The sequence below is a fragment of the Vicugna pacos genome, chromosome 29, assembly GCF_048564905.1.
Source record: "Vicugna pacos chromosome 29, VicPac4, whole genome shotgun sequence".
Lineage (NCBI taxonomy): Eukaryota > Metazoa > Chordata > Mammalia > Artiodactyla > Camelidae > Vicugna > Vicugna pacos.
Window position 1 is genome coordinate 13351820 of NC_133015.1, and position 11183 is coordinate 13363002.

Genomic DNA, 11183 nt, shown 5'->3' on the forward strand with positions numbered 1-11183 from the left:
ATTTTGAGTTGATTTTTGTATATGGTGTAAGGGAGTGTTCTAGCTTGTTTTACATGCTGCTGTCCAGTTTTCCCAACACCATTTTCTGAAGACACTGTCTTTATTCCATTGTATATTCTTGCCTCCTTTGTCGAAGATGAGTTGACCAAAAGTTTGTGGGTTCATTTCTGGGCTCTCTATTCTGTTCCATTGGTCTGGTTTGGTACCAATACCATGCTGTCTTGATGACTGTAGCTCTACAGTATTGTTTATCTATTCTACAATTTTGAAATCCCAAATTAAAAATTAAAAAAAAATTATACTGCCAAATAAAACCTACTTGCTGACTCTGGTTCTCAGTGCTAGTGTGCACACCTGAGAAGATACTCTCACTGTTCATTCATTCAGCAGCTATTCTGTGTACCTACCATGTGTCCCACACACTGTTCTAAGTACTGGGGCATCCAGAGCCCTTGTCCAGTGGCGTTTACTTGACTTTGAGCTCCTTGAGAGCAGAGACTGGCTTTTTCTCTCTGGCTGCAGCGTGCACGAGGCTGGGTCAGCATAGACAGGTACTAAGTATCTCACAAATAGTGAGAGAGTGAGTGAATATAAGCTGCTTTAATTTGGATTCAGCAGAATGGAGTTGAAAGCCCCCTCACCTAATTCTACTGAGCCATGAATTCCTACATGGAGTTCCTCCCAGAGCCTCACCCATCCTTAAAGTGCACCTTTCCCTCCCAAACATATGAAAGACACAGATTCCTTCCATTCCCTCAGTTTAATGTTTTACCTCTTCCATGCTGTGAGGTCACCTTAGGTGCTCAGCTCCTGGAGATTGCAGCCACACTGCATGACTGCACCAATCACATCTGGTATCACATCACCCCTGTCCTCTCCAAAAAGATCGTATTTTTATTTTAAGATGAAGTGCTCACTAATTTGTGTATCTTAACTTCTCATGAAAACACTTCCAATCACTGGACCCACTGTTGTGACCAGCACCGTGACAAAGGTACATAGGCTTTGGGCTTTTCTGTAAGGTGTGTAAGCATAGCGTTTTGAGGTTACGGCCAGTAAATTTCATGCCCGCCTCCAAACTGTAGCCAGGGAGACCGCAGGTGCATTTTGGGTGAGCCTTTACACTGGTGGTGATTCACTGCTGTGTTGGTCCTCAGATTGGTTTGGCAGTTGGTGACATCGCTGAGGTCCAGAAGCACGCACTGTTGAAGAGGACTGCTATGCAGGTAAGTATTACAGTTAGTTAAAACTTCCTGAAATTAGCACCATGCTGAGTGCTCATGTATAAGAGCAGATTTCTGAGAACGCAGCTACCTAATGCAGGCACTGTCTTGGTCCTGAGGAAGCACTGCACTGGGCTGGTCGTGCACTTTCTCAGGTGTACCTAGTCTGGTCAGAGAATTAAAAATCATGAAAAAGATTTTCTGCAACAATCTCAGCAGAGAAATTGGGAAACTGCAGGAACCTCTTTTTCTGTCAACATGTGGCCATCTGGGTGGTTAGCTGTCTAGAGTCTGTCTCCTCCCAGCAAACTGTTCAAAGGAGCACTTGCTATACTGAGCACAGAATTACAAAGTTCCCACAGAGACCTAGTGAAGTGTTAACTGCATCTAAGAGATGTTGTTCCCTAGAAATCGTCTTCTAGACAATTTGATGTAAAATTTGCTAGAGTCAAAGGTTTCTGGGTAAGTCCTTGGCTATTGCATCTTGTGAGGTAGTTCCCTGTTACACAAAAGGCTATTCCCATGCTCTTGTTTGCACTGCATTTGAATTTTAAATTGGTATGGGAATATTTGATGCTTCAGAAATATCTGATGGTGAGTTGGCCAGTTCAAGAGGAAGAAAAATTCCTGCTAAGATACAACTTTCTCCTCACTCTTCTTTCCACTTTTCTTTGTCATACTACTCTCTTCTGTTATTTATCCAGCTATACATTAGCATGTATTGATTCCAAAAATTTGCTCCAGTACATGGTATGTACACAGCACAGTACAACTTAGCATGAGAACCCAGAGGGATTAAAGGGGTGTGATCTTTGACTTTAATAATAAGCAAAATAAGCCTAATTGGCACACTAACTAAACATTCGGAGTGTCAGATATCAAGGTCAACTTAGAACCATTATCCTTAAACTCTGTTCTCTGTGACTAAGCTGTATACCATACAGAGAGCTTGGAATATTAAAGAACAAAAAATATGCATTAAGTGGTTAAAATATCAGGTACAGAAAGTAAATGTAAAGATAATTAAGGAAATGCTATGCAGATGAGTTGGGATGTGACCTGCCCTTGAAAGATGGTGGAATTTAGAAGGGCAGCAATGCTGGTCCAGAGAGAAGGGACCCAACAGGAGTCAAGGATTGAAGGCAGAACACAGGAACTGGATCAGGAGGTGTGACGGGGCTCCCAGTGCTGAAGGATGGCTCCTTCCAGGGGGATAAGGCTGCTCCAGATGAGAGAGGGCTTTGTTCAAAAACAGCAAACAAAGAAAAACCTTAGCTTTGAAAGAAAAGACAGTAAATGATGAAGTTCTTCAAGTTATCTGGTGAGTGGAACGTTATTAACAGCCTTTCCAAAGAATGGCAACAAAGGGAAAGTGGCCTTTAAGATGACATGTTATTATCTTGGTTTACTGGGGAAAAGACTGGAGGAAGGAAGAGCTAATGCCCAGGTATTACCATAACAAAGATGGAGTGCAGGACTCCAGGGAGGCGGACAACGAGGAGAGCAGAAGGGATGTTTAATCTCTTGGCTGACAGGTCAGCAGTATTTCATAACTAATGACTCTTGAAAATACCAGGAGGAACAAATACGAAGAACAGTACACAACGCAAGGGCACCAGACAACCTGTCTGGGGGAAGCCTGCTAAACTACAGTGTGAGTGCAGTTCATTTGAAAAGCACAATCCTGTATTAGATCTGATCAAAACAGCACAAAGGTCTCCAAGAGAAGCAGGCAAAGCAAGTACCCCCGTGTTACCTGTCCCTTGTTTTGGATCAAGGACAATATCAACTAGAAAACCAGGAAGCCATTCTTCTATTTCCTCTGGCTCGTTTCTCAAGCAACCCTCCATCCACGTACAACTCGCTAAATCACACTTACAAATGAAGTCTGTCAGTGGCGTGATACCATGTACACATGAACACCGTGCGGAGTAAGCAAAGCATTTCTCTATTGATTCTTGTAAAAGGGTTTATATACGACATGCACGATGCATCACATACCATCTAATTTATAACAATGTTAATAATCTTAAGCTATTAAGGTTCCTAGGATCCTGGAGTAAGCACAAGATGTTACAAGATCAAGGATAGATTGTTTTAAAGTTCGTCAAGAAACTCAATTAAGTAGGCCATCAGTTATCCAGCCTGCCGTGCCTGTCTTAGGTTGTCCTCCTCTGAGGATCTTACCCGTCACTGGCTACCCAGCCGTCCACTCTGGACACTTTAGGCCACGTCTCATCCAGCCGGCCGTGCCTGTCTTAGGTTGTCCTCCTCTGAGGATCTTACCCGTCTTTGGCTATCCAGCCGTCCACTCTGGACACTTTAGGCCACGTCTCATCCAGCCGGCCGTGCCTGTCTTAGGTTGTCCTCCTCTGAGGATCTTACCCGTCTTTGGCTATCCAGCCGTCCACACTGGACTCCTTAGGCCACGTCTCATCCAGCCGGCCGTGCCTGTCTTAGGTTGTCCTCCTCTGAGGATCTTACCCGTCTTTGGTTATCCAGCCGTCCACTCTGGACACTTTAGGCCACGTCTCATCCAGCCGGCCGTGCCTGTCTTAGGTTGTCCTCCTCTGAGGATCTTACCCGTCTTTGGCTATCCAGCCGTCCACTCTGGACACTTTAGGCCACGTCTCATCCAGCCAGCCGTGCCTGTCTTAGGTTGTCCTCCTCTGAGGATCTTACCCGTCACTGGCTACCCAGCCGTCCATACTGGACTCATTTCGTAGGCCATCTCTGATCCAGCCGGCCGTGCCTGTCTTAGGTTGTCCTCCTCTGAGGATCTTACCCGTCTTTGGCTACCCAGCCGTCCACACTGGACACACTAGTGTAGGCCACATCTCATCCAGCCGGCCGTGCCTGTCTTAGGTTGTCCTCCTCTGAGGATCTTACCCGTCTTTGGCTATCCAGCCGTCCACACTGGACTCTTTAGGCCACGTCTCATCCAGCCGGCCGTGCCTGTCTTAGGTTGTCCTCCTCTGAGGATCGTACCCGTCTTTGGCTATCCAGCCGTCCACACTGGACTCTTTAGGCCACGTCTCATCCAGCCGGCTGTGCCTGTCTTAGGTTGTCCTCCTCTGAGGATCCTACCCGTCTTTGGCTATCCAGCCGTCCACTCTGGACACTTTAGGCCACGTCTCATCCAGTCGGCTGTGCCTGTCTTAGGTTGTCCTCCTCTGAGGATCTTACCCGTCTTTGGCTATCCAGCCGTCCACTCTGGACACTTTAGGCCACGTCTCATCCAGCCGGCTGTGCCTGTCTTAGGTTGTCCTCCTCTGAGGATCTTACCCGTCTTTGGCTATCCAGACGTCCACACTGGACTCTTTAGGCCACGTCTCATCCAGCCGGCTGTGCCTGTCTTAGGTTGTCCTCCTCTGAGGATCGTACCCGTCTTTGGCTATCCAGCCGTCCACTCTGGACACTTTAGGCCACGTCTCATCCAGCCGGCTGTGCCTGTCTTAGGTTGTCCTCCTCTGAGGATCTTACCCGTCTTTGGCTATCCAGCCGTCCACTCTGGACACTTTAGGCCACGTCTCATCCAGCCGGCCGTGCCTGTCTTAGGTTGTCCTCCTCTGAGGATCTTACCCGTCTTTGGCTATCCAGCCGTCCACTCTGGACACTTTAGGCCACGTCTCATCCAGCCGGCCGTGCCTGTCTTAGGTTGTCCTCCTCTGAGGATCTTACCCGTCTTTGGCTATCCAGCCGTCCACACTGGACTCCTTAGGCCACGTCTCATCCAGCCGGCCGTGCCTGTCTTAGGTTGTCCTCCTCTGAGGATCGTACCCGTCTTTGGCTATCCAGCCGTCCACACTGGACTCCTTAGGCCACGTCTCATCCAGCCGGCCGTGCCTGTCTTAGGTTGTCCTCCTCTGAGGATCTTACCCGTCTTTGGCTATCCAGCCGTCCACACTGGACTCCTTAGGCCACGTCTCATCCAGCCGGCCGTGCCTGTCTTAGGTTGTCCTCCTCTGAGGATCTTACCCGTCTTTGGCTATCCAGCCGTCCACACTGGACTCCTTAGGCCACGTCTCATCCAGCCGGCCGTGCCTGTCTTAGGTTGTCCTCCTCTGAGGATCGTACCCGTCTTTGGCTATCCAGCCGTCCACACTGGACTCTTTAGGCCACGTCTCATCCAGCCGGCCGTGCCTGTCTTAGGTTGTCCTCCTCTGAGGATCCTACCCGTCTTTGGCTATCCAGCCGTCCACTCTGGACACTTTAGGCCACGTCTCATCCAGTCGGCTGTGCCTGTCTTAGGTTGTCCTCCTCTGAGGATCTTACCCGTTTTTGGCTATCCAGCCGTCCACTCTGGACACTTTAGGCCACGTCTCATCCAGCCGGCCGTGCCTGTCTTAGGTTGTCCTCCTCTGAGGATCTTACCCGCCTTTGGCTATCCAGCCGTCCACTCTGGACACTTTAGGCCACGTGTCATCCAGCCGGCTGTGCCTGTCTTAGGTTGTCCTCCTCTGAGGATCTTACCCGTCTTTGGCTATCCAGCCGTCCACTCTGGACACTTTAGGCCACGTCTCATCCAGCCGGCTGTGCCTGTCTTAGGTTGTCCTCTACTGAGTATATTACCCATTATTGCTTATACAGGCGTCCATACTGGATACATTAAATAGGCCATCTCTTATCCAGCCGGCTATGTGACACTCCTCACAGCTTGTTTATCAGTTCAGCCCATGGCTTATTCTCTAGAGCCTTCAGGCGGGGGCCTACAAAGTCTGAGCCCACATCATAACAAGGGGCATAAGAGATGGGCAGGAGTGCATTGCACACAAAATCATCTCAAACACATGTGGGGCCAGAATGGTACCTGGGACAGTATGTGCTGGGAGATGTTTTCACTCAGTGAAGTATCAGTCCTCAAAGGCAAGAGTTATGCGTATCTTGAGGGGCTTGGAGCTGTTTAGTTTTTAACACTGATATCCCCACTTTCCAGGACAGTCTGGCACCTGTAGACACTGCATAAACATTAGCCTACATGCTGCAAATTACAAAAGGAAACCCATGGAGTGCACCTTACCCCTTAACACAGAAAACCCACCAGTTAGAGGAGCTGAAGATGCTCCCTTAGCCCAGAAGATCCATACTGGGTGGGTCCCATTGGATCCACCAAAATTGGTCTTGGGGCTCTGCCTGCCATCCTCCCCAGGACCATATTTGCGAAAGGAAGTCTGGCAGCTCCTATGTAGAGAAGGAATAAAGTTAAGAAACTCCATGTGCTTTATCTGTTGGCAAACACTAGGCTTGAATAAATCTTTCTCAATCAATTTGGAGTAAGTCAATATGACCTCTAAAAAATGCGTAGTATGGCAAGGGAAGGGAAAATTACCCTCAAGATTCAGGGGAAAAGGAGAACCCTGAAAATTACGTATTACATTACTCAAAACATCTAGTTGGAATTATTAATAAGATTGAAGAAAACATAGCTTTTCTTGAAACAAACTAATATATAGTATGTTAAGTGGCGATAAGTGCTATAAAAAAACCAGGCAAGCAAGATCAAGATAGGGAATGTGTTATGTGGGAGAGGGAGCTCCAGTTTCAAACAGTGTGGTCAAGGAAGTTCTTACCACAAACCATTTATGAACGTCAACCACTTGGATGACCATATATTAAAAAAGCATATGGTCTTAGATTAGAAAGCAAAAATTCACTTATATGGTAATGATATTAAACATAGCTAAACAGGCACAAAGGGCTATTAAAAAAAAGAATCAGAGATAAATTTGGCAAATGCAAACAAAAAAAGTTGAACTGCAAGAATTAAACTAAATATAAAGTCAAGGTAAAAACATCACACAAGACGATTTTATCTCTGAAAACAGAAATTACACTCAAGGCGGGTCATGGATAAGCATTTTTGCACTTACTAGCACAGCATGAAAGGTTTATGAAGTCCTCTTAGGTGTGCTAGTTCTAATTCTTCCCCTGCTTGCTTTTGTATTTGTCCATTTAAGCCCTCCTGCCTTTGTCCTGTCACAAGTGTGCATTGTTCCAGCCACACCTCCCAGGCGCACACATTCTGTAGTGTAACGCCCCAGGAATACGGATTAAGTCTTTTCTTCTTTACATGCCCTGTGTTGGTCACAGTCCCTTAGCAGTAAACATATGCTGACTTGAGCTGAATTTCTCCTTTAACCAGCTGGCCCCTGACAGCAGATGGCTGCCCCTGTAATGGGGGGAGATGTAGGGGCTGGAGACTGTGAGCTCGGGGTGAAGGAAACCGGGCCAGCCCAGCTTGTGCACAAACCAGGACACAGGAGTCAGTTTTCAGTGTGCTGTGCTAACGACAAAGGATTCCAGGTGCTCATTAATGATATCTTTCAATTAACCCAAAATGCACTCTAGGTGGAACTTCATACCAGCTTAGAGAAGAAGCTGCCACTCTGGTTCCTACACAAAGTCGATCAGAAATCTATCGTCGTGTACCCCAACAGACCCAGATATGGTGGAGGGCTCTTAGTAAGTACATGTGACAAATATCAATGTAAATACTGCAATAGTGCTAGACATTCACTCATCGTGTTATCTGTAAAGGCGCCTGTTCATGGGCAATGAGGAGGGAGACGTTTGCTCACGTCTTCCGGGTGGCTGGTCCGCAGCCTCTGTCTTAAGGATGCACCACACCCCTGTGAGAGCAGTTGGGTGGGTGGGCCAGCCATATCCTCTAAGTACTTTTTCTTACAGTGCAGGTGCACCTCATTTGTTTTTCCTAGTCACATGTCACATATATGTGCAGATATGGGTGTGCATATATAGAACACACAAGTACATTTACACAGGTACACACACACACACACACACACACACACACACACAGGGGAAGTGTGTATTATAGAAAACATACAAACTGGCAGAGACTAAGCAAGGCCATCACGATATAATGGAAAAGGGACTATCCTAAGAGTCCAAAGTACTGGATGCTAGTCTGCCCACGCCTGGGCTCCGCCTGCATCTACGAATATTCTTTCTGAGTTCTTCATAAGTTAAGTTTCCATTGTGTAGTCATAAATGATGAAGTCAATCTAAGTAGCAGCCTAGGCTTTATTCTACTCTACCCTACCTCCCTGCCTGACTTCACTCGTCTGGAATCTCACACATTTCGTGGGCGCAGTCACTGCGGAAATGCAGAAGGTTCAGCAGCTGATGCTCTGGCCTAGAGCTCGTTGAGTTCCAAGCCCCTCTATCCAACTGCCTGAGTGACATCTTCCCTAGTTTATCTTAAAGTCACTTCAAATTCTGCATGTTCAAAAAAGACTCATGCTCCCCACTCCTCCTGTCTCTCACCTCCTGACACCCCTGCAGGGAGAGTGAAGAAGCCCCAACCTTCTCCAGGCTTTCTTATTTCAGTGAATGTCCACACCATTCATGTGCCTGTGCAGGACGTCATCCTTGCCATCTCCTTTCCCTGTTCTCACCCAATCAGTCCCACATGTGGTCCATTTGGTTCCTGGGTGGCCTGTGTGAGTGGCCATCTTCTCTCATTGGGACTCCTAGAATTACTTCATTGCTAGCCACTTCACACCTGCCCTTGGCCCTCTCCAGTGCACCAGAGGTTTCAAAGACACTAAATTTAAAAATACATATTAAAATAGCACTTTAGAAATTTCCCCATGTGAAATTCAGTTGTGTTGGATAATGGTGCATAGCTGTTTTAGAGAAATAACAACAAATCCTGCACAGAATGCCACCACTTATGAGTGACATTTTTCATGAGAAAATATACATGGTTCACTTGCATATTTTCCTAAACAATCCTCCACTCCAATTCACTCCTTCTTCTGCATTATTTATCCATCTTGTACTTTCATCTATGCCAACAACTATGACTTCGTTTTATAGCTCTTTAGATATGTTTATTTCTTTCAAGGAACTGTGAGCCCCTTGAGGGCCATGGCTATGTCTTTGAATATTTGTGCTGGTTTGCCTGCCTCAGTAGCTAAATAATGGCACATGTTCAAGAAACAGTTCCTGACTATATCCAGTAACTTGTAAAAAATTATAATGAAAAAGAATCTGACATATATACACACACATATATAACTGAATCACTTTGCTGTACACCAGAAACTAACACAACATTGAAAATCAACTATACTTCAATTAAAAAGAATAAAGAAGGAAAGAAATACTTCCTGAATAGAGTTCTACTTGCATAACCATTAATCTTTTACCCCACAGCGTGGTGTATTTCATTATATCTTCTGCACCCAAGAAGCAAGACAAGAAATACCAAATGTTGATACATCTTTGGAAACCGAAATAGTAAAGCAAAAATACCGGTATGTATTTTCCCTTTTATCTGTATTTGAGAAACTTAAAACTCTTAAATAATGATGGATAGTATAAGTTTATGTTGTATATTCATGTTTATCTCATATAGGGTTAGGGTTAGGAAGTCATGCTTTAATTGACTGGTGTTGCTGGTATATTGAGAATCATGAGACTTTTTTTTAGACCAAACAACTGATTTGCTGCTGTTGACAAATCCATTTGCCCATCAGTATTCTAAACTACATTCATGAGCTGTCTGAATTCATACATCAAAGCTCTGGAAGCTCTGAGGGTCTCTGGAGAAGCTATGTAGCGAACAGCGGTCACATGAGGGCTCTAGGCTTACGTTACTTATGTTCAAAGACCTACTCAACTGTTAACTAATTGCATGACCCTGGGCAAGCTGTTTGAACTTTTTGTGCACTAGCGTTTTAATCTTTAAAATGGGAACAAAAATTAACTAGCCATGAACCAGCAGTGTAAAAATCACTTCGGAAAAATCACTTGAACTTTCAAAATAAGTATTCTTTAGAAGGATTATTACTACTGTGAGGCTGAACCCTGAGCACAGTTAATCCGATACAGAACACTTTGAGGACATAAGCTTTTCTGCACTCAAGGGCTGAAAGAATTATTGCAAAGGAACTCATGAAACGTATGTCCTTCTAGGCTGAAGGATCTCAGTTCTCTTCTGGAAAAACAGCACGAACTTATTAAACTCATCATTCAGAAGATGGAGATCATCTCTGAGACAGAAGATGAAGATTACCATAGTTCTTTTCAAGACAGGTTTAAGAAACAGCAGTTAGAACAGAGGAATAGCAAGTGGAATTCTGTACTGAGAGCAGTAAAGGCGAAAACACAGTGCCCTTAGCATGGGTTACCCACGCCTGCAACGGGGCACCCGCTGGGGGGGCGTGGCCTGACTTACTGCGTCTAAGTTTCAATTTGGAAAGAGGGAGGAAAAAGCAGACATACAATTCTGATTTCACTACATATAAAATCATGGTCCCTGCATTCTGTATAAAACATAGGCTCACTCTCTCTTCTTATTTTCTGCCAGTCACTATGTACACGGAATATCCTTGCTGATTGAAGTTCAGGTTGGACTTTACCTCTCATTATCTGAATGGGCAGAAAACTAATTTACTAAAAGACACAGTTTTAATGATAAGGAGTAATACATGTAACTATTAAGCTAGAATACAAACGTCAGTACTGGATCCCTGCTTAACATTTATACGGTAGGTAAATGCATTACACAATAAAGTACTGTACTAGGTCCTACCACTTGGTATACTTGTGTGTGTTGGAAGAACCTGTGAGTGGAACCCTGTGTGCTCTGTTCCGACCAGAATAAATCCCCCTGCTGTTCCCACTGCTCCTAGCAGACCTGATGTCACTTTAAATTTATAACCCTTATGTATGACTTTTACTATGTAGAGTGTATGCTGTTTCTGTTTTTTGCTTGCCAGTGATCATAATAAATGTAAAATCTGTACTCGCCCCAGGGATTATTGTGTAAGCCTTTTATTGCATTAGGTTTTTGAGATTTGCAGTGACATCTCCATCACATATGGATGTCCAGTACAAAGTCTGAATCAATCAAACGCCTCATCATGGATCTCTTCAAGGTCCTTCTCTTGTTTTATTTTCCCTTTCACCCTGGCCCTCATGTTTATTCCC

The 11183-nt window shown here is 45.2% G+C and overlaps 2 protein-coding genes across 2 annotated transcripts in view; both read left to right on the plus strand.

Moving 5' to 3' along the window:
• The window catches only part of TRPA1 (transient receptor potential cation channel subfamily A member 1), a 50966-nt gene extending 40440 nt beyond the window's left edge, over positions 1-10526 (plus strand). Inside the window, exons 24-27 of the mRNA XM_006202432.3 lie at positions 1158-1226; positions 7572-7685; positions 9405-9505; positions 10167-10526. Of these exons, the coding sequence (XP_006202494.2) occupies positions 1158-1226; positions 7572-7685; positions 9405-9505; positions 10167-10371 (489 nt within the window). The 3' untranslated portion in view covers positions 10372-10526. The remainder of the gene's footprint in view (positions 1-1157; positions 1227-7571; positions 7686-9404; positions 9506-10166) is intronic.
• LOC140690153 (uncharacterized) lies at positions 1784-6106 on the plus strand. The gene is made up of 5 exons (XM_072951651.1): positions 1784-1817; positions 3387-3881; positions 4089-4484; positions 4584-4880; positions 5376-6106. The coding sequence occupies exons 1-5, from the start codon at positions 1784-1786 to the stop codon at positions 5837-5839; spliced, it is 1686 nt and encodes a 561-aa protein (XP_072807752.1). The 3' UTR covers positions 5840-6106.
• Positions 10527-11183: the final 657 nt, after the last annotated feature.

Excerpts from the sequence above, each read along its gene's own strand:
- LOC140690153 (XM_072951651.1), top strand. The coding sequence starts at position 1,784 with ATGGGAATATTTGATGCTTCAGAAATATCTGATG. Across the intron at positions 3,882-4,088 it reads GCCAGCCGTGCCTGTCTTAG|GTTGTCCTCCTCTGAGGATC; the intron begins GTTGTCCTCCTC and ends TGCCTGTCTTAG. Across the intron at positions 4,485-4,583 it reads GCCGGCTGTGCCTGTCTTAG|GTTGTCCTCCTCTGAGGATC; the intron begins GTTGTCCTCCTC and ends TGCCTGTCTTAG.